The sequence below is a fragment of the Pantherophis guttatus genome, chromosome 13, assembly GCF_059756535.1.
Source record: "Pantherophis guttatus breed Tessera chromosome 13, ASM5975653v1, whole genome shotgun sequence".
NCBI classification, from domain to species: domain Eukaryota; kingdom Metazoa; phylum Chordata; class Lepidosauria; order Squamata; family Colubridae; genus Pantherophis; species Pantherophis guttatus.
In genome coordinates, this window is record NC_142075.1 from 5,368,048 (window position 1) to 5,390,389 (window position 22,342).

Consider the following 22,342-nt stretch of genomic DNA (forward strand, 5'->3'; position numbering starts at 1 on the left):
GATGTATTTTTCATGCCTTGTCTTGGCATTTCAGGGTTTAACTTTCCAAGGAACTCTGCTTCAGCTCGTTAAGTTTCAAGACAAGGAGGTACCAAAAGATGAAGGACCTGTGACCTTCTCAAAGGACATCTGTCTGTAAGGATTTGGGTTCCAGTCTAACCGTGGCATTATCATTTGTCAGAAATGGTGTAGGGTCTCCTGCTTGAGCGGGGGGTTGGACTAGATGACCTATAAGGTCCCTTCCAACTCAATTATTCTGTTAATCATCATAGGCAAGGCACATAATAACAGTGCCCAAAATCGGATCCGATTTCTTGTACAGTGTGTACCTTGGTATTCAACTGCTTTGAAACTCATCGAATTTGGTACCGGTAGTCCTTGACTTACAACAGTTCTTTTTGTGACTGTTCGAAGTTACAACAGCACTGAAAAAAAGTGATTTATGACCATTTTTCACACTTATGACCTTTGCAGCATCCCCATGGTCACGTGATCAAAATTCAGAGGCTTGGCATCTCATTCATATTTATGACGGTTGCACTGTCCCTTTTGCGACCTTTTGACAAGCAAAGTCAGTGGGGAAGCCAGATTCACTTAACAACCGTGTTACTAACTTAACCACTGCAGGGACTCACTTAACAACGGTGGCAAAAAAGGTTGTGAAATGGAGCGCAGTTCACTTAACAAATGTCTCGCTTAGCAACATAAATGTTGGGCTCAATTGTGGTCATAAGTCGAAGGACAACCTGTATTCAATGCATTTTGACATGAAAATCTTGTCCCATTACTCGTTGTTTGGTACCCGACACTCAAGCTAGAACTTGTCGACTGCATTGTGACTTACTACAGTATTCCTTATGGGAAAAAATTGTTTGGTACTCATCGTGCCTCCCAGAACCAATTATCAATGAGTAACGAGTTTCTACTTAGATTAATTCCAAGCTAAAGTCTTCAGTCGACCCCTAAGATGGGATGGGATGGAATGGAATGGAATGGAATAGAATAGAATAGAATAGAATAGAATAGAATAGAATAGAATAGAATAGAATAGAATAGAATAGAATAGAATTCAATTCTTTATTGGCCAAGTGTGATTGGACACACAAGGAATTTGTCTTTGGTGCATATACTCTCAGTGTAAATAAAGAAAAAATAAATAAAATACATTCATCGAGAATCATAAGATACAACACTTAGTGATAGTCATAGGATACTAATAAGCAATCAAATCATACTAGGAAACAATATAAAAGCAATATAAGTTGTAAAGATACAAGCAACATGGATGTAGCCACAAACGGGAAGAGATAGGTAGTAGTAAGGATGAGAAGAAGAATAGTAATGCAGTCTTAGTAGTTAACCTTGTATCAGGAGTGGATGCTTTGCTGGAGCTGAATTAAAAAGAAAAATAGAGACCGAGGGAGACACAACTTGTTTTGAATCAATTTCACTTTCCTCAGTGAATCTCATAAGTGGAATTTGCACAGAGAAGGATAAGATTCAGAGTCAGGAGATATGAGCTGAGACAGAATATTACCGAAGGCCAGAAATATAGATTTTAAGAGACAGAGAGAGTGAGATTAAAAAATACCCTTTAGGTTTCCCTGAATGGCGTATTGGCTCTTAATTCTGTTCTTCTTGCTGTTTGTCTCTTGCATGCTTATTATTTAGGGGAATAAAACTTTGTGCCACTCATAAAATAGCCGTATTTCATGTTGGTAATTTGTTTTTAAAAGGCCTAACCTTTTATATTCTGATGAAAGGCTCCGCCTTGCAGGAGAAATGCTTACTAGGTGAAGTGGTGTTTGGTTGAATTGTAATATACGGATTCTGACTGCAAGAAACATCTATTACTTTTGAAAGATTTAATTTAGCTATTGCGGAGCCAAGTTGCTTGAAAACGTAGCGTTGTATGTGCCACAAGGAAGAAACGCAAAACCAGAGAAACTAAACTATTACTTTGCCTTTTTCATTTTCTGTTTTCATTCCACGGAGATTAATAGAAGCGGAGGTGGGAGGAGGCACTGGCTGTTTTTATGAGTTTTCATCTAAATGTTAAGAGGTGTGAACCGAGGAACATATAATTCAAAGAGTATGTCAGTTGGAAACTTTTCTTATTTTTTTTTATTAAGCTGATTAATTGTTTTAATTAGTTACTCGAGGAAGCATGAGACAGCTACAGAACTTGGTAATTTTTAGGCACAACATTATGTGCTAGCTCTTCCGTTGATAGCTTAAGTAGGGGGTGTGGGGGTAGAAACTAGGCCAGCCAAGTAAAACTTTTCCTGGGGACTTTATAATTCTGGCTTGCATTTCCAAAGTAAAGCCAATGCAATCCTAGGCTGCATTAACAGAGGGATAGCATCAAGATCACATGAAATATTAGTATTTATTTATTTATTTATTTATTTATTTATTTATTTATTTATTTATTCAATTTATATGCCGCCCCTCTCCAAAGACCCAGGGCGGCTCACAATACACTCAAAAAATCACTGTAAAAACACTTAAAAATTAAAAACATTAAAAACATTAAAACCCATTCACACCATTCATGGTCGGATCTCGTCAGATCGCAAAGCGAGAGCAGCGGCCCCAGGTCTGCCGGAAAAGCCAGGTCTTCACCGCTTTTCGGAAGGCCAATAGGGTGGGGATGGTCCGGACCTCAGGAGGTCACTGGTTCCAGAGAGTTGGGGCAGCCACAGAGAAGGCTCTCCCTTGCGGGCCTGCCAGCCAGCATTGTTTAGCTGACGGGACCCGGAGGAGACCAACTCTGTGGGATCTTACCGGTCGCTGGGAGTTATGCGGCAGAAGGCGGTCTCGAAGATAACCTGGCCCTGAGCCATGTAGGGCTTTAAAAGTAATAACCAACACCTTGAATTGTGACCGGAGACCAATAGGGAGCCAGTGCAGCTCGCGGAGAATTGGTGTAATGTGGGTGTACCTAGGTGCACCCACGACAGCTCACACGACTGCGTTCTGGACCAACTGTAGTCTCCGAACACTTTTCAAGGGTAGCCCCATGTAGAGCGCGTTGCAAGTAGTACCACTTTATAAAGCCTTATTAAGACCACACTTAGAATATTGCATGTGGTTTTGGTCACCATGTTATAAAAATATGTTGAGGCTCTGGAAAGAGTGCAGAAACAAAGATGATTAGACTGGAGGCTAAAACATATGACGAACGGTTGCAGGAATTGGGTTTGCCTGCTCTAGTGAAAAGTAGAACTAGGGGTGACATGATAGCAGCCTTCCAATATCTGAGGGGCTGCCATAAAGAAGAGGGGGTCCACCTATTTTCCAAAGCACCAGAAGGCAAGACAAGAAACAATGGATGGAAACTGATCAAGGAGAGAAACAACCTAGAACCAAGGAGAAATTTCCTGACAGAGAACAATCTACCAGTGGCATAACTTGCTTTCAGAAGTTGTGGATGCTCCATCACCGGAGGCTTTTAAGAAGAGACTGGACAGCCACTTATCTGAGGCTCTTCCGCTTGAGCAAGGGGTTGGACTAGAAGACCTCCAAGGTCCCTTCCAACTCCATTATTCTGTTATTCCTTGAATATGGCTAGGAGGAATCTTTGTGTGAGCTCTTCAGAAGATGTTCCCAGAAAATATTACAGGCCTAAGGGTGAAGTCAACAGTGTCAAGGTAGTGACCATAACAACACAATCGAAGTCCTGCTCTTTTTTTGTACATACAGACTTCCCAGAGACTACAGGTGGCCCAGAGGAGTCTGTTGTGCATTCCACAACCCTTTTAAATCGTGCCAAAGTCATAACAATTGTTGCTGCACCAAACCACAAGCTTCGAGACCCCCCAAAAAGTCCAAATACGATCTTGCCAGATGTTGCTCATACCGAGTAGGGGAAGCCTTCTCTGTCCAAAACAATGCTTTGGGTCCTAGAGGTGGACCACAAAGAGACTTGGTTTCCTTATAATTAATCCCAGCATCCTATCTCCAGGATTTTTGGACAAATAACCATGATCCCATAGACTTTTCTTCCTGAATCTTTCTCCACCGACATTGGACCAAACTATTTATTCTGATTCTGGGTTCTTTGCAGATTTCTCTTCATTGCCCTTCCTATCCACTCAGCATGGTGATGTTCTTCCTTATTTTATTTATTTATTTTATTGGTTCAATTTATATGCCGCCCTTCTCCGGAGACTCAGGGCCGCTTACAATACGTTAAGCAATAGCCTTCATACTTTTATATGTACCTGCTTAGTAGGGCTTTTTGGGCCCCCCCCAAGCGGTGTTCTTTTTTATACAAAGTCAGCTTATAAATTAAATTAATATAAATATAAATTAAACAAACAAACAAACAAACAAACAAACAAACAAACAAACAAACAAACAAATAAATAAATAAATAAATAAATAAATAAATAAATAAATAAATATTGCCCCCACAATCCGGGTCCTCATTTTACCTACCTCGGAAGGATGGAAGGCTGAGTCAACCTTGAGCCTGGTGAGATTTGAACTCGCAGTAATTGCAGGCAGCTGGCAGCTAAGTGCTAATTAACAGCACTTTAGTCCGCTGCGCCACCAAGGCTCTTCTTCACAAGAAGCCTGTCTCACTCCCAGCTCCTGGTTAATTTTTCTCATGAGCTTTTGGTTCCACAGAAACACCGGCCGTCTTCTTATTTCTGACAGATTGCACGTTTCTTTAGCTGGAACGTTTGTAAACCCTGTGCGACATTTAATTGGGTCAGATGTTGGCTTCCGAGGACCTGCTGGGGTTGCTTTTCTTCCTGGCGGAATAGCTGATTAATCCCGGATCTCTCTTTTTTTTGACAGTTGCCATCCTCTGTCTGGCGAATGCAATTGCAAAGCTGGTTGGGCAGGCCTTTACTGCAACGAAACGTGTGCGCCAGGGTTCTACGGTGAAAGTTGTCGCCTTGTTTGCCATTGTCAAAATGGAGCAGATTGTGACAGCATCACAGGGAAATGCACCTGTGGACCAGGATACATGGTAAGTCCTGATCTCCTCCTATTATTATTATTGTTTTTATTCATTGAAAACTCAGTCAACTGAACATTCAAAAATGCATCACAAATGCCATTGACTGGTGCTAATGGTTGATACGGGTTGCTGCCAGACCCCTAGGTATCAACCAAGTACCTTCTTAAGATGTACGATGTTCCGAGTAGCACAGTTTTTTGCAATTCTGTTAGTGTTATTGCAGGAAGCTGCAATTCGCTGATGTATCTTATAAAATTCTTGGACATGGTACCAAGTGCCCCGATGACAATGGGTATCACTGTTACATGTTTCATCCTGTTCTGTCCCCGTACCACGCACACATCCCCACAGACGGCCCGGAGTTAATAAGCCACACGACAAAACTCTTTGATAATAAAGCTGGCAGCAACCCAGTGGCTAGCTGCCAATTCAGACTTTACTCACACAAAACAAAGATTGGACTGCAGCATTCCGATAAAACAGGCAGAGTGTCAATAATACAAGGATTAGTCCAAATGCAGTCCGATAAAGCAGGCAAAGTCCAGTAACGCAGAGATCATGGAGTATTTCCAGTTTTTGCTCGTCACAAACTGAACCAGCCACCACACCCACATTTATACCCTGTGGGGGGTGGTCCAGTGACTCAGCTAATCTCTGGCACGCCTTCCCTTCTGCTGTGCATGCTTCTCCCTGCGCCTCTGTCGCGGGTCCAGCCAGCACTTATCTTCTTCATCGCTGTCCACCTGTGGATGCAGGGATGTGCTTGGCTCTGAGCCTATCTTTTGGCCTTCGGTGTCCTCCGGAGGCATTGCCAGAGAGAAGGGTCCTGGAGAGGGAGGCCTTGCCAACTCTTCTCCCTCACTCAGGCTCAGGCAACGGAGCCACAACACATCCATAGCCATGTAGTTTCGATGGCCAGGTCGCGATTATTATTGTTGTTGTTGTTGTTGTTGTTGTTGTTGTTTGTTGCACAGTCAGCTAGATGTTGTTCAAACTGGATTTGGCATTTTTGCCTGCCTGTTGAGTTCTTCCCAAGGACTTAGGACAGGCAGATGCAGATGTTTGAAGGTGTTACAGATAACATCACAGGATGGAAACTGTTCTGAGAGACACGAAGCCCAGCCCATCTACTGGTATCTCAACTACTACCAGAAACATGTACCAATGATGATTTATTTTTGGCCAGTGACAAAGCCAAGAAGGTAGCTTCATTCTGGCAGTTTAAAGTTTGATCTAGATATGGAAGAAGAAGAAGCTGTTCTTGCATTCACAACATTAATTGTTTTATCAATATATAAAATACACAGAAAAATGAAAGTAGGAAATTAAGGGAAGGAAAAAGAGAGGAGGAAAGAAAATATGAGGTACAAGGGAAAGAAGAAAAAAGAGTTGACTTCCAACTCTTTTTAGCACAGTACAAGATAACATTCCCACCTCAACTTACTACTTTTACACATTAGTACATAACTCACCATTTCTATAACAACGGATCTATCAAATCGGCAAAACTAAAGACAAAGTTTTATTTTTTTTTCCATCACAAGCACAAAATCCAGAAGTGATATCCAAATGAAAAACATAATTAAATATATTGTCCTGTTTGAATAAAGCAATCAGTTGAAGAAGAAGCTGTTCTGAGTAAAAGCCACCTTTTGAAGTTGACTGATGGTGAATTTGTCAATGTTGTGGTGCTCCAGATGTTTTGGGGTTTCACCCAAGGCCCCTTTTACTATTGGTCCTTCCTTGGCTTGCTTTTGCCACAGTCGTCCTATTTCTATTTGCAGGTCTTTGAATTTTATTATCTTCTCGAGTTCTTTCCCTTCTCTTCTGCTGTCTCCAGGTACTGCCACATCCACTATTCAGAGTCTTTTGCCTATCTTATCGACAATTTATTAAGCCTGGGCTATTATTTTTATTGTAGTGTTTATATGCTCCCTTTTGAACAGCGTTCTCAGCAAATGCTGGTAATTTAGGGTCACTCCAAGCTTTAGAACTGCCAGAAATATGCAGATGATTCCAAGCAAAGTTGTTTTCTGGGAATGAAATGCTCTGAGGTCAGAATTAATTTTTCAGCTATTTTGACTATTGTACTTTTGCTTTTTTTAAATGTTTATTGTCATTTGTCATAATATAAAATACAAATAAAATAAAGATAATGGGGAAACGGGGAAGGGGGAAAGGGGAAGAAAGCAATGACTTCCAACATTTTTGACGCAGTAAAATGCAAAATAAAGTGACAACCTTTGGCTTTTTACTTTCATATATTTATTGAATTCATTTGCATAACAGCAAACTAACCTAATTGGCAAAACCCCAAGTCAAAAATTTCATTTTTGCTTTGTTTTGTTTTGAGCAGAAACTCCAGAAGCAGTTCCCAACTAGATACAAAACTGAATACATTCTTTTCTTTCATTAAAATGGTTAATTTTGCCAACTCCATCACTTTTTCCATCCATCCATCCTTCCACTGTGAGAATTGATGTATCTTTCCATTTTTTGCACGTATGACAACTACATTGTTCAGGCTTGTTACACTCCAGTAATAATGATGGGAAATAGAATTAAGGAATCCTGTTTCTCAGGATTCAGGAATTCAGTGTCCAGGGATTCAATTCTTAATTTAATAAGCAGGAATTTGAAAAATCTTCCAAATTTTGTCAGTAATGTTATTTTCAGCACTTTTTAATTTCTCTGTAAGCTTGACAGAGTGAAGTCCAAAATTTTGATGAAGGCGAAGCAAATTGTGAAAAGAGCAGCTGTATTTTTCTGATTGCTCTTATAACAACATCAGCAAGGATCAAGCAGGACAGTGATACTTAATTTGGAGAGCCTGGGGGGGGGGGTGTCAAGACTTAGAACAGTGATGGCTAACCTTTTTGCCATCGCGTGCCAAAAGCGGGGGAGTGCGGGGTGGTCGCATGTGTGCGTGGCCACACCGATAATTCTATGTGTCCTGCCCCCCCCGCGCATGCACACACAACCCCCCCATGCTCCTCCCACTTTTGGCATCTGATGGCACGGTGGACCCGGTAGGCCCGTTTTTCGCCCTCCCCAGGCTCCAGAGGCTTTCTAGGAGACTGGGAAGGGCAAAAACAGCCCTCCCCACCCCACCGGAGGCCGGAAACAGCCCGTTTGCCAACTTTTGGTGGACCCAGAAGGCCCGAAAATCAGCTAGCCAGTGCATGCATATGTGCTGGAGCTGAGCTAGGGCAACGCTCGTGTGCCCACCAATATGGCTCCGCGTGCCACCTGTGGCACACATGCCACAGGTTCGCCATCACGGACTTAGAAGCTCTAAAAATACAACAAATTTCTCAGCCTTTGGGTTATTATAAAATTATGAGAAGGGAAATAGATATTCAAAAATTAGATATGTTGTGTGGAAGCCAAATAGTTAACATTTCACATTCTAACTCGTTTCTAAAAGAATGAGGCAGGGGGAAAAAAGGAAAATTTGAGGTGGTGAGCCATCTGTGAATGTACCATCAGAATAAAGAGTCAGTTTATTAGGTCAAAGTAATTTCTCTTGCAGAATGGAAAAAAAAACTGTTGTAGTCAAATGTCAGGGCTGCCATGTGCCATTAAATCTATGCTAGGCATCCCTTCGTTTGTAGTATTTGTACATGTCAGCCCCTTTGAAAAATATATTTGTATCTTCCGTTTTCTGTTCCCTTCCTTCCTTCCTCGCTCCCATCCTTCCTTTCTTTCCTGTCCTCCCTCCTTCCCTTTCTTCCTTCTTTCCTTTCTCTTCTTCCTTTCATCCCTCCTTTCTGTCCTCTTTCTCTCCTCCCTCCTTCTCTTCCTCCCTCCTCTTCCCTCCTCCCTCCTCTTCCCTCCTCCCTCCTTCCCTTTCTCCCCCCTTTCTCTTTCTCCCTCTTTCTCTTCTCCCTCCTTTTCCTCCCTCCTTTCCTCCCTCCCTCCCTTCCTCTTTCTCTTCTCGCTCCTTTTCCTTCCTTCCTCTTTTTCTTCCTTTCCTCTCTCCCTCCTTTCCTTTCTCTCCTCCCTCCTTCTCTTCCTTCCTCCTCTTCCCTCCTCCCTCCTCTTCCCTCCTCCCTCCTTCCCTTTCTCCCTCCCTCCCTTCCTCTTTCTCCCTCTTTCCCTTCTCCCTCCTTTTCCTCCCTCCTTTCCTCCCTCCCTCCCTTCCTCTTTCTCTTCTCGCTCCTTTTCCTTCCTTCCTCTTTTTCTTCCTTTCCTCTTTCCCTCCTTTCCTTTCTCTCCTCCCTCCTTTTCTTCCTTCCTCCTAACTTCCTCCCTCCTTCCCTTTCTTCCTGCCTCCCTCCCTTCTTCTTTCTCTTCCCCTTCCTTTTCCTTCCTTCCTTCCTTTCCTTCCTTCCTTCCTCTTCTTCTTCCTTTCCTCTCTCCCTCCTTTCCTCTTTCTCTCCTCCCTCCTTCTCTTCCTTCCTCCTAACTTCCTTCCTGCCTCCCTCCTTCCCTTTCTTCCTCCCTCACTTCCTCTTTCTCTTCTCCCTCCTTTTCCTTCCTTCCTTCCTTCTCTCTGTCTCTGTATTCATACATACATACATACATACATACATACATACATACATACATATATATATATATACTGTATGTATGTTTATGTGTATGCCTCTCTTTCTGTGTGTATGTATACAGACTGACACATATGCACACACCGACCCAAAAACACATCTTTGTATCCTTGTAGGTTTTTTTCCTTTTTCATTAAGCGTTCTCTTTAAGTACCGAGGTAAATCTCACTGCGTCAAATGAATCCACAGGTAGAAGTGACCCTTCTCCGTTTGCTCTGAAATGCTTAGCTTACTCTTGGCAGTTATCCCAAAAGCATCCAGGTTCGCTTTCTTCTGGTTCCAACAAATGTAGTTCTAACCAAATAGACGTGGAGACTTGCCACATAACCAGGTTAGCAAACATGATTAGATAAGGATGGATTATATCCCAAATGAAGTAGCTGAGAACAACTAGTAGAAGACAATTTACAATTTACTGTTTATCACCCTCCCCAGGCTCCAGAGGCTTTCTAGGCACCTGGGGAGGGCAAAAACAGCCTTCCCCACCGCCCCAGAGGCCCTCCGGAGGCCGGAAATAGCCCGTTTGCCAACTTCTGGTGAGCCCAGAAGGCCCGAAAATCAGCTGACCAGCACATGCGTGCGTGCTGGAGCTGAGCTAGGGCAACTCTCCCGTACCCACCAATATGGCTCCGCGTGCCACCTGTGGCACGTGTGCCATAGGTTCGCCATCACGGACTTAGAAGCTCTAAAATACAACAAATTTCTCAGCTTTTGGGTTATTATAAAATTATGACAAGGGAAATAGATATTTGAAAATTAGATATGTTATGTGGAAGTCAATTTATTTGAGAATCTCTATCAAGTAAATTGATTCTCTCCTACATGGGCGGGGGGTTGGACTAGATGACCTGCAAGGTCCCTTCCAGCTCTGTTAATCTGTTAATCTGATTCTCTCAAATTGCACTTGAGTCTGAGGGAGTGGTAAAATCCTATTTTTTTTTCTACTGGTTCTGTGGGCGTAGCTTGGTGGGCGTGGCTTGGTGGGCGTGGCAGGGGAAGGATACTGCAAAATCCCCATTCCCTCCCCACTCCTGGGGCCAGCCAGAGGTGGCATTTGCCGGTTCTCCGAACTACTCAAAATTTCTGCTACTGGTTCTCCAGAACCTGTCAGAACCTGCTGGATTTCACCCCTGGTCTGAGGGGGAAAAACAGTCCTTCCAGTTTACTCAGTGTCAAGTGGAGAACAGACCACAGGTCATAAAAGCCCACTTCTTAACAACATAAACACTTTCTCTTTTATTTATCACATTTATATCCCATGGCAATAAAAAACAACTCTCGGCAGTTTTACACAATATAAGAGAGCACTAAAATGTCCAGAGTACTTGAAAATGTCTAAAACTATCATATTATTTAAAAAAAATATTCAACATAGATCAATACAAAGAAAGGGAGGACAAGAACTCATGTAGAACGATGTATGGAATGATCTCTCTGTGACGGAGATAGAATTTCCAAATGTGGTAAATAAATATCTCTGGTTTTTGCATCTTAACAGAATAACCGAATAGAGTTGGAAGGGACATTGGAGGTCTTCTAGTCTAACCCCAAGCAGGAGACCATATACCCGTGATGTCGCACCTATGGCACGCATGCCCAAAGTGGCACAAAAAGCCATTTTGCCCAGCACGCACCGCCTTGCCTGTTTGACTTCCAGGTTTCTGGCACGCATGCGCATGTGACGATCAACTGTCCTTCACGCGCGCGACAGTGCCAAAAACCGGTGCATGCATGCACGCCGGCCAGCTGATCATCGGGTGTGCATGCATGCTAGGACCTGGAAGTTCAGCTTTTCTGGAATGCAGCTGTGACGAGGGCACGTGTGTGCAACAGGGTGAAATCCAGCAGGTTCTAACAGGTTCTGGAGAACCGGTAGTGGAAATTTTGAGTATTTCAGAGAATAGGCAAATACCACCTCTGGCTGGCCCCAGAGTGGGGTGGGAATGGAGATTTTGCAATATCCTTCCCCTGCCCCGCGCACCAAGCCATGGCCACAGAACCGGCAGGGGAAAATTTTGGATTTCACCCCTGGTGTGCACGTGACATTTTCAAGCGATCTTTTCAGCACTTGGTGCTGAAAAGTTTCACCATCACTTCCATATACTATTCCAGACAAATGGTTGTTCCATCTCTTCTTAAAAACTTCCAGTGTTGGAGCATTTACAACTTCTGGAGGCAAGTTGTTCCACTGGTGGATTGTTCTCACTGTTAGGAAATTTTCTCCTTAGTTCTAGGTTGCTTCTCTCGTTGATTACTTTCCAATCTTCCTGAATACACTTAAAGAAAGAACTTATCTGATTTTAACTGAGACTCTGCTGGTCCTTCTCAGAAATGAGGAATCATAAGCAATTTTCCCCACCCTATAACCTTTTATAGGCCAGGGTTTTCCTACTCTGTTCCCAGAAAGTATGATAGACTTCCTGAAAAACTAACTAACTAGTTAATCTAGTTAATCTAGCATTGTAATTTAACTCCAGCTGTCTGCAATTAGTAAGTTCGAATCTTGCTAGGCTCAAGGTTGACTCAGCCTTCCATCCTTTCTAAGGTAGGTAAAATGAGGACCCAGTTTGTGGGGGCAATAAGCTGACTTTGTATAAATATACAAAAGCATGAAGGCTATTGCTTAATGCATTGTAAGCCGCCCTGAGTCTCCGGAGAAGGGCGGCATATAAATCAAATAAAAAAAAATATATCTGGGGATAAGAAGAGAAGGCATGGGGAGATTAAGCTGTATGATGAATGGTTGAGGAAACTAGGTATGTCTAGTCTAACGAAGAGAAGTGCTAGGAGTGACATGATAACTGTTTTCAAGAACCTTCCTTGAGCGTCCGTAGAGAGAAGGGGGGGGGGGGTTGTGAAAAGATGACTTCCAGGTCTGACAGGTTGACCCATTCTCCAAAGCACCTGAGGGCAGGACAAAGAGCAACAGATGGAAGCTTGTTAAAGAGAGATCCAACCTAAGAGCCTTGGTGGCGCAGCAGACTAAAGTGCTGTTAACTAGCACCAGCTGCCTGCAATTACTGCAAGTTCGAATCTCACCAGGCTCAAGGTTGACTCAGCCTCCCATCCTTTCGAGGTAGGTAAAATGAGGACCCGGATTGTGGGGGCAATAAGCTGACTTTGTATAAAATAGAACACCGCTTGGGGGGGGGGGCAAAAGCCCTACTAAGCAGGTATCTACAAAAGTATGAAGGCTATTGCTTAACGCATTGTAAGCCGCCCTGAGTCTCCGGAGAAGGGCGGCATATAAATTGAACCAATAAAATAAATTGAACCAACAAATTAAGGAGAAATTTATTTATTTATTTACCGTATGGCATGTAACTAAGAAGAAGTCTGGGCACACTGAGAATATATCTGCCGAACAAAACTCTGCATTGGAGACAGGAAGGGCATCCGGCCATGAAAACACTCTGCTAGCTCCATTTAGTTGCCCAGACTCCACCCTGCAGGGGATGATGGGGCCGTTAAATGAAGATGATGATGACGTAACTAAGGAGAAACTTCCTAACAGTGAGAACAATTAACCAGTGAAACAACTTGCCTCCAGATGTTGTGGGTGCTTCATCACTGGATGTTTTCAAGAAGAGACTGGACAGCCATTTGTCCAGAATCAGTGCTGAAATCCTACTGGTTTGCACCAGTTCGGGCAAATCGGTAGTGATAAAAACTACCAGTTTGGCAAACCGGTAGTAAAAAAAAGCTTGGTCCGAACCAGTATTTCCAACAATCAGCTGTACTTCGCAATTTAAAATTGCTAGAAAGCAGGAAATCCTGTGTGAATCTAAATTACGCGGCACAACTGTTCCCCCCCCTCGCTGTTCTACTTACCTTCCCAAGTCTCCTTTTTCCGCGCACAGCGCGTGTTTGGCGCATACTGGGTATGCACGTGCATAGCATGAGTTTGGCAGCACCACACATACGCAGGCAGCAAACTGATGTCAAACCGGGGAGGATTTCACCACTGTCCAGAATGGAATATGCTTATTATTTATTTTATTTATTAGATTTTTATACTGCCCCCTCTCCCGAAGAACTCGGGGCGGTGAACAGCCAAAATTAAAAAACATACAATATAAACAATTAAAATACGTTTAAAACAGAATTAAATCTAAAATGGCTCCCCAATTTAAAACGCCTTACCCATACCCCTATAAATAAGACGAATTTAAAATTTAAAAATTTAAAATTTCCACATTTAAAAAGGGGGAAGATTTAGGCCAGGCCAGCTTGATGAAATAGAAAAGTCTTAAGCACGCGGCGGAAGGTGCGCAGGTCCGGGATCCTCTGTATCTCCGAGGGGAGCTCGTTCCAGATGGTAGGTGCCCCCACAGAGAAGGCTCTCCCCCTGGGGGCCGCCAGTCGACACTGTTTGGCCGATGGCACCCGGAGGAGCCCCTCTCTATGGGAGCGTACTGGTCGGTGGGAGGCTATTGGTAGCAGAAGGCGGTCCCGTAAATATGCTTGAGAAAGAGTCCGGATTAGAAGACCTCAAAGGTCCCTTCTAACTCTATTATTTTATATTCTAAACTAAAAACTAACAAACCAATAAACAAAAAAGATAATATCTACATAGACAGTTTTCTGTCACTAGCGATGTGTCTTTCGATCAGAAATTCTAGGACATTTTCATAATGAACAAGTCTCACAATCTGCAAAATTTTGAAAACCACTGTTTTGGGTCAGGCTGGTTCTGATTGAAGCCCAAGTTACTTAGTCATAAATAAATAAGTTCTTCACTTTATTTTGGTAATAACTGGCACACAATAATAATAACAAGACAAAAATAAATAACAGCAACTACAGCAGAACAAATGCAAAGAGGAGAATGGCAGCTCCATATGGGTTCTGGAACAACATCTGGATATAATGCAGTATAGATATAGCACATCGCTTAGGCAAAGAGTGAAATTCAGAGCTGAAGTTAAGATTTTGATCTTAGGAATGAAGAAGGGAAGAATTATTGCTGCATTATTGGGCTGAGAAATTGATTAGAGCAGCTTTAATTAGAGAAAGAAAGTACACGGTAAACCACCACTGATGAAAGTAATAGTGTGAACAGAGAAAAGAGGATTTTTTTAGATTATTTGTCTATATCCCCACCCACTCTGTTGTGAATGTTGATTGCCAACACACAAAATTTAGATACAGGAAGTTCTTGGCCTGCAACTATTTGTTCAATGACCAAAGTTCTACGTTACAATGGTTATGACAGTCCTCAGTGTTGTGGCCCTCGCAGCCACCCTGTTGTCACATCTGAACACTTGGGAGTCAGCTCACATTTATTTCATTAGCTAGCTAGTTAGTTTATTTTTGTTAGTTGCGAAGTCATGTCCGACCCATTGCAACTCCATGAACAACGTTCCTCCAGGCCTTCCTGTCCTCTACCATCCCCTGGAGTCCGTTTGAGCTCCCACCAACTGCTTCAGTGACTCCATTCAGCCACCTCGTTCTCTGCCATCCCTTTCTTCTTCTTTTGCCCTCCATCGTTCCCAGCATTCGGCTCTTCTCCAGGGAGTCCTTCCTTCTCATTAGGTGGGCAAAGAGTTTCCTCTTCAGGATCTGGCCTTCTAAAGAGCAGTCAGGGTTGATCTCCTCTAGGACTGACCGGTTGGATTGCTTTGCAGTCCAAGGGACTCGCAGGAGTCTTCTCCAGCACCAGAGTTCAAAGGCCTCCATTCTTTGCCCTCAATCATTCCCAGCATTAGGCTCTTCTCCAGGGAGTCCTTCCTTCTCATTAGGTGGCCAAAGTATTTGAGTTTCCTCTTCAGGATCTGGCCTTCTAAAGAGCCGTCAGGGTTGATCTCCTCTAGGACTGACCGCTTGGATCGCCTTGCAGTCCAAGGGACTCGCAGGAGTCTTCTCCAGCACCAGAGTTCAAAGGCCTCCATTCTTTGCCCTCAATCATTCCCAGCATTAGGCTCTTCTCCAGGGAGTCCTTCCTTCTCATTAGGTGGCCAAAGTATTTGAGTTTCCTCTTCAGGATCTGGCCTTCTAAAGAGCCGTCAGGGTTGATCTCCTCTAGGACTGACCGCTTGGATCGCCTTGCAGTCCAAGGGACTCGCAGGAGTCTTCTCCAGCACCAGAGTTCAAAGGCCTCCATTCTTTGCCCTCAATCATTCCCAGCATTAGGCTCTTCTCCAGGGAGTCCTTCCTTCTCCTTAGGTGGCCAAAGGATTTGAGTTTCCTCTTCAGGATCTGGCCTTCTAAAGAGCCGTCAGGGTTGATCTCCTCTAGGACTGACCGCTTGGATCGCCTTGCAGTCCAAGGGACTCGCAGGAGTCTTCTCCAGCACCAGAGTTCAAAGGCCTCCATTCTTTGCCCTCAATCATTCCCAGCATTAGGCTCTTCTCCAGGGAGTCCTTCCTTCTCATTAGGTGGCCAAAGTATTTGAGTTTCCTCTTCAGGATCTGGCCTTCTAAAGAGCCGTCAGGGTTGATCTCCTCTAGGACTGACCGCTTGGATCGCCTTGCAGTCCAAGGGACTCGCAGGAGTCTTCTCCAGCACCAGAGTTCAAAGGCCTCCATTCTTTGCCCTCAATCATTCCCAGCATTAGGCTCTTCTCCAGGGAGTCCTTCCTTCTCATTAGGTGGCCAAAGTATTTGAGTTTCCTCTTCAGGATCTGGCCTTCTAAAGAGCCGTCAGGGTTGATCTCCTCTAGGACTGACCGCTTGGATCGCCTTGCAGTCCAAGGGACTCGCAGGAGTCTTCTCCGGCACCAGAGTTCAAAGGCCACAATTCTTTGGCGCTCAGCCTTCCTTGTGGTCCAACTTTCACAGCCATCCATTGCAACTGGGAAAACCATCGACTTGACTATATGCACTTTTGTTGACAGGGTGATGTCTCTGCTTTTTAGAATGTTGCCTAGATTTGCAATAGCTTTCCTCTCCAGGAGCAAGTGTCTTTTAATTTCTTGGCTGCAGTCCCCATCTGCGGTGATCTTGGAATCCAGGAAAATAAAATCTGTCACTACCTCCATTTCTTCCCCATCTATTTGCCAGGAATTGAGAGGGCTGGATGCCATGATCTTAGTTTTCTTAATGTTGAGTTTTAAGCCAACTTTATATCCCTTCATTATTTTTACACTTTTTCTAAAGTCTCAACATAACACAATAACAGAGTTGGAAGGGACCTTGTAGGTCATCTAGTTCAACCCCCCATCCAAGCAGGAGACCCTACTACACCATCTCTGACAGATGGCAGTCCAGTTTCTTCTTGAAAGCTTCCAGTGATGAAGCTCCCACAACTTCCGAAGGCAACTTCAGTTCCATTGGTTGATTGTTCTCACTGTCAGAAAATTTCGCCTTATTTCCAGGTTGAATCTCTCCTTGTTCAATTTCCATCCATTATTCCTTGTCTGGCCTTCAGGAAAATAGCTTGACCCCCTCCTCTCTGTGGCAGCCCCTTAAGTATTGGAAGACTGCTATTCCCTGGGAAATCTCTGGTTTTTTTTTTAACCCCTTCCAACTGTTCAATATTAGCTGCGGAGCTTGTAACTGAGGCCTTCCTCACATTTTCTTCCATTAAGAACGAAAATAATAACCCCGAGTTTCGAAATGGAACTCCCCCAAAGGTCGATTAGGTTCTGCTGGCCCACTCTGGAAATAACATTTCATCTCCCTCTAAAGAGCTATTTCCACAATGACATTTAAACAACTCGGTTATTGGAGATGGCACCATAATCACTGAAGCATATTTAGGTATTAGTCGCGTTGCACTCCCATAATGTACAATAGTCTCTGGCAATTAGTCCAGGAAGAGTCGTTAAGCTGGGAATCACTAATTTATGGCAGCGGAAGTGTCTTTGTTATCCTCGGGTTAAGCCGGTTTCGGAGACATTGTCTCAGGACAATGAGGGTTATTGAATTCTGGGAGGCCTGCTGGCTTTCAGGAATGGAGGAGGCTCCATCAGGAGAAGACTGTCCCATAAGCCAGGGCAGAGTCACAAACTGGAAAAAGTGATTAAAATAGAATAGAGCTAGAAGGGACCTTGGAGGTCTTCTAGTCCATCCCCCTGCTCAAGTAGGAGAACCTATACCATCTCAGACAAGTGATTGTCCAGTCTCTTCTTAAAGACCTCCAGTGATGAAGCACCTACAACTTCTTGTGGCAAACCGCTCCACCAGTTAATCGTCCTCACTGTTAGGAAGTTTCTCCTTAATTCTAGATTGCTTCTCCAACCATTTTCTCTTGTCCTGCCTTCAGGTACTTTGGAGAATAAATTGTTTATTTGTTTGTTTGTTTGTTTGTTTGTTCAATATATATGCCGCCCTTCTCCGGAGACTCAGGGCAGCTTATAATGCATTAAGCAATAGCCTTCATACTTTTTGTATATATCTGCTTAGTAGGGCTTTCGGCCCCCCCTAAGCAGTGTTCTTTTTTATACAAAGTCAGCTTATTGCCCCCACAAACCGGGTCCTCATTTTACCTACCTTGAAAGGATGGAAGGCTGAGTCAACCTTGAGCCTGGTGAGAATTGAACTCACAGTAATTGCAGGCAGCTGGTGTTACTTAACAGCACTTTAGTCTGGTGCGCCACCAAGGCTCTTTGACCCCCTCCTCTTTGTGGCAGACCCTCAAATACTGGAATGCTGCCATCGTGTCACCTCTAATTCTTCTCTCCAGAGTAGCCAAACCCAAAGTAACACACCCCAAATCCATCTCAAGGCTCTTATCTAGGGTAATGGTGTGTGGGGATGACCTTGGAAGAGATGCTGCCTAGGAAATGGTCAGAAAAAAAGAGAAGGCATAGCCCAGAGCTTCATAATGGGCAGATAGAGAGGCTTGGAAAAGACACCCTACCACTTAAATTCTCAGAATGTAAAGGAGACGGTGGAAGTTTTGTACATTCAGAACTGCAAGATTAATGACAGCCTTCCAGGTAGAACAGAATAACACCTTTCTGGTTTGGTGAACCAGCGGGGGGCGGGGGGGGAGGTTGGATAGGGAATGGTCCACAAGACATTATACCAGTGATGGCTAAACTTTTTGCCATCGCATGCCAGGAGGGGGGATGGGGGGGATCTATGCCCCCTGCCCCTGCGCATGCATGTGCGACCCCCCCCCCGCTCCTGACACACGATGGCCCGGTAGGCCCATTTTTCTCTCTCCCCAGGCTCCAGAGCCTTTCTAGAAGTCTGGGGAGGGTGAAAACAGCCTTCCTCACACACACCCCGGAGGTCCTCTGGAATTCGAAAAAAGCTCATTTGCCAACTTCCGGTGGGACCGGAAGGCCCGTTTTTTGCTGTCCCCAGCCTCCAGTGCCTCTCAAGGCATCTGGGGAGGGTGAAAACTGCCTTCCCCACCCCCATTCGGGGACCGGAAGTTGGCAAACAGGCTGTTTTTAGCCTCCGGAGGACTTCCGGGGGGTGGGGAAGGCCGTTTTTGTCCGCCTAGAGATGCTCTGGAGCCAGGTGAGAGAGAAAAATGGGCCTTCCTCATCATCCCACGAGGCCCTCCGGAGGCAGGAAACAGCCTGTTTCCCTACTTCTGGTGGGCCCAGAAGGCCCGAAAATCAGCTGGCCGGCGCTCGCATGCGCGCCGGAGCTGAGCTCGCGTGCCCACTGATATGGCTACACGTGCCATCTGTTCACCATCATGGCCTTATACCATGTCAGACAAATCCAATCTCTTCTTGAAAACTCCAATCTCCAATCTCTTCTTGAAAACTTCCAGTGAGGGAGCACCCACAACTTCTGGAGGCAAGCTGTTCCACTAGTTAATTCTTCTCACCATTAGGAAATTCCTCCATATTTCTAGGTAGAATCTCTCTTTGATAGGTTTCCACCCATTGCTTCTTGTCCTGCCTTCAGGTGCTTGGGAGAATAATTTGACCCCCTCTTCTCTGAGATATTGGAAGGCTGCTATTGTGTCATTAAACCAGACAGCAACCTCTCATCAGATAATCATTCAATCAGTTTATTACAGTCTTAGACCAGGGACCAGAACAAATAAAAACACTCAGTAAATATACAATTAAATATTCTAGTATAAAATAATAAATAACAACTTAAAATCTATAATAACATCCAGTCTATCAATTATACATGGTCCATATACTAAAATTACAATCCATAAACCGTGCAGCCCGTTGTAGGTTCAACGCTAAAAGGGAAAGGACTATGCAGTGCAAAGGGTTTGCCACATATGTTATCTCCACATAACTATGGTGGAAAAGACACGGGTTTGTGATGAATCCCCAGTGCGGCTGTGTAGAATCTGGCCACCTGTGCTGTAGTTATGGACTTTTCGTCCTTAAGCAACCACTGAAAATAGTGTTGTGTCCTTTACGTGGCCTGTGTGGCTGGTGGCTGATTCTGACAGCGAGGAGGCTGGTGTGGTGCTGCGTCAGCAGCCTGTGCAGCTGGCACTCAAGTCGGACAATGAGGAGGCTGGAGAAGATGTGGTGCCAGAGGCAGGGATTCAGCCAGGGCCTTCAGAACCTCCAGAAGCTCCCTTAAGTGAAGAGGACGAAGAGGAGAAGCCTCTTCTCGATGCACAGGCACGCAGAGCTGCCAAAAGGCAGGAGTGACTCCTCAGGAGGAGGTCTCCTCGAGAGTAAGGCTTGGGGCTAATTGGCCACTCCCTTAGCCTATTTAAGGAGGAACGCCAACTGAAGCAATTTACAGGGAACAACTTCGTTCACTCTCCTTCGTGCCTTGATCTTAGTTCTCTGCAAATTGCTTCTGGGTTTTCTGCCAACCATAGTAAGATTAAGATTATTTATTCTTTGGATTCTTGTAGGCTGTTAAGAAAGTTAATTAACAGCCTTTGTTTGGGGAAAAAAACTTATTTAATTTAGTAAACTAAGATTTGTACAGACTTTGTGTGTGCTGCGTTCTTTGGGGTCCGTAGCTGGGGCAGAACAGATAGGTAGTATCGGAGCGGCCAGAATACCTAGCAATATATTGGCAGAATATGTTTTTTCCCCCTAATCTCTGTGTAAAAGGAACATCTAAGGAGGATGTGACCCATACTCTCCACCTCTCCTGAGCTGCCAGAACAGTCTTTCCGTCAATGGTATCCTTTTATACTTGCTGTACAGGACGGCCGATGAAAGCACATGACACTGTGTGAGCAAAAACGCTTTCCATGGTTTGCTGACTCCAACTGACTAAGATAGCTGGTAGGAATAACAACACGTCTAATGGCATCTGGAGCCAGAAACAGCAGAACTTTTCTTAAGTCCGCCTGCCTCTCGATGTCCTCCTCCCTTTGTCCCCAGGTTTGTCTTGCTAGGATTGACGCTCTCTTCTTTGTGGCAGCCCTTTAGATACTGGAAGACTGCTATCATCTGACTAGGCAGCTCAGTGCCCGACTAGGTGGCTCAGTGGCTAAGACACTGAGCTTGTCGATCAGAAAGGTTGGAGGTTCAGCAGTTCGAATCCCTACTACAGGTCTCCTGCGTGAACAGGGGGTTGGACTAGATGACCTCCAAGGTCCCTTCCAACTCTGTTACTATTACTGGCATCGCAGCAGAGCTGCTCGGAAGGCAGCCGGACTGCGGAGTCCCTTTAAGGTACTCTGATGCGGGGGAGGGGGAGGGGGGACCATAAAGGGACAGGCCGCAGGAGCTGCCTTTTCTGCCGATTCCTTGGGTGTGGCTTGGTGGGGTCATGTGACTGAGTGGGCATGGCCAATTCGATGTCACCCTGCCTTGCCATGAATGATGTCGAGTTGGCCATGCCCACTCAGTCACATGACACCACCAAGCCACGCCCACCAAGCCACGCCCACAGAACCGGTAGTCGAAAAATTTGAATCCCACCACTGATGTCACCCCCAGTCCTTCTTTTTATTAAATCAGACAGTAATCTCTAATCAGAGAAGCTAATTCTACTTTATTGTGAGGTTACATTAACAGACCCTTACAAGTCTAAAAGTACAAATTGTACTTTTACAGTCTCTTTTACTGTCTCTTTTACAGCTTGAGAAGCTAGGGAGGGTCTCTCCTGAGCCTCTTTCTCCACCCATTATGCAGCTGTGGGTTAGGCTGCCTCTTATCTGATTGTTCCCTAGAAACATCTCTTCTCTCACACACAAGGTCATTTCCACAGATTGTCACATCCACTTAGGGAAATTGCAGAATCGGTGCATCTAATATGTCCATTATCCCAATTGTGGGTTTTCCAGCAATCCCAGAAAGGCTGGAATGAACCTTGGTGGCGCAGCAGACTAAAGTGCTGTTAAGTAACACCAGCTGCCTGCAATTATTGCAAGTTTGAATCTCACCAGGCTCAAGGTTGACTCAGCCTTCCATCCTTTTGAAGTAGGTAAAATGAGGACCTGGATTGTGGGGGCAATAAGCTGACTTTGTATAAAACAAAGAACACCGCTTAGGGGGGGCCGAAAGCCCTACTAAGCAGGTATATACAAAAGTATGAAGGCTATTGCTTAACGCATTGTAAGCTGCCCTGAGTCTCCGGAGAAGGGCGGCATATAAATCGAACCAATGAATGAATGAATGAATGAATGAATGATAATTTGACTATTGGGACTCACAGCCTTGATTCCAACACATGAGAATGCAAAGAATTGTGCAGCCCAGAGGCATATTTGGGATGGTAGATTTAAGTCTAGTGAGGAGTCAGCAGGACGGTTGATGAAACTTGGTAGAAACTGAACACGTCCCCGTTGCCAAAATTTTCCACTGCTCCTCATTTTTAGAGAAGCCAAGCTGACAAGGAAGGGGGGGAAGGGGGGGTTCTCAGCAGAAGGACCCATCTATGTGCTTTATTTTGGTGGACCGAAGCACATCTTCATTCTGCCTGCTTGCAAGGAGTAGTCAATGATTGCCAGTTGTTTTAATGCTACTCTT

The 22,342-nt window shown here is 44.5% G+C and overlaps 1 protein-coding gene across 4 annotated transcripts in view; it reads left to right on the top strand.

The window, feature by feature from the left end:
- The window catches only part of MEGF11 (multiple EGF like domains 11), a 726,402-nt gene that overhangs the window by 481,731 nt on the left and 222,329 nt on the right, over window positions 1-22,342 (top strand). For all 4 annotated transcript variants that reach the window (XR_015729726.1, XM_060694754.2, XM_087877753.1 and 1 more), the window contains exon 11: window positions 4,810-4,984. Coding sequence is in view for 3 of the 4 variants with exons in the window: in XM_060694754.2 (XP_060550737.1) it covers window positions 4,810-4,984 (175 nt within the window). In the remaining variant the exon portion in view is untranslated. The remainder of the gene's footprint in view (window positions 1-4,809; window positions 4,985-22,342) is intronic.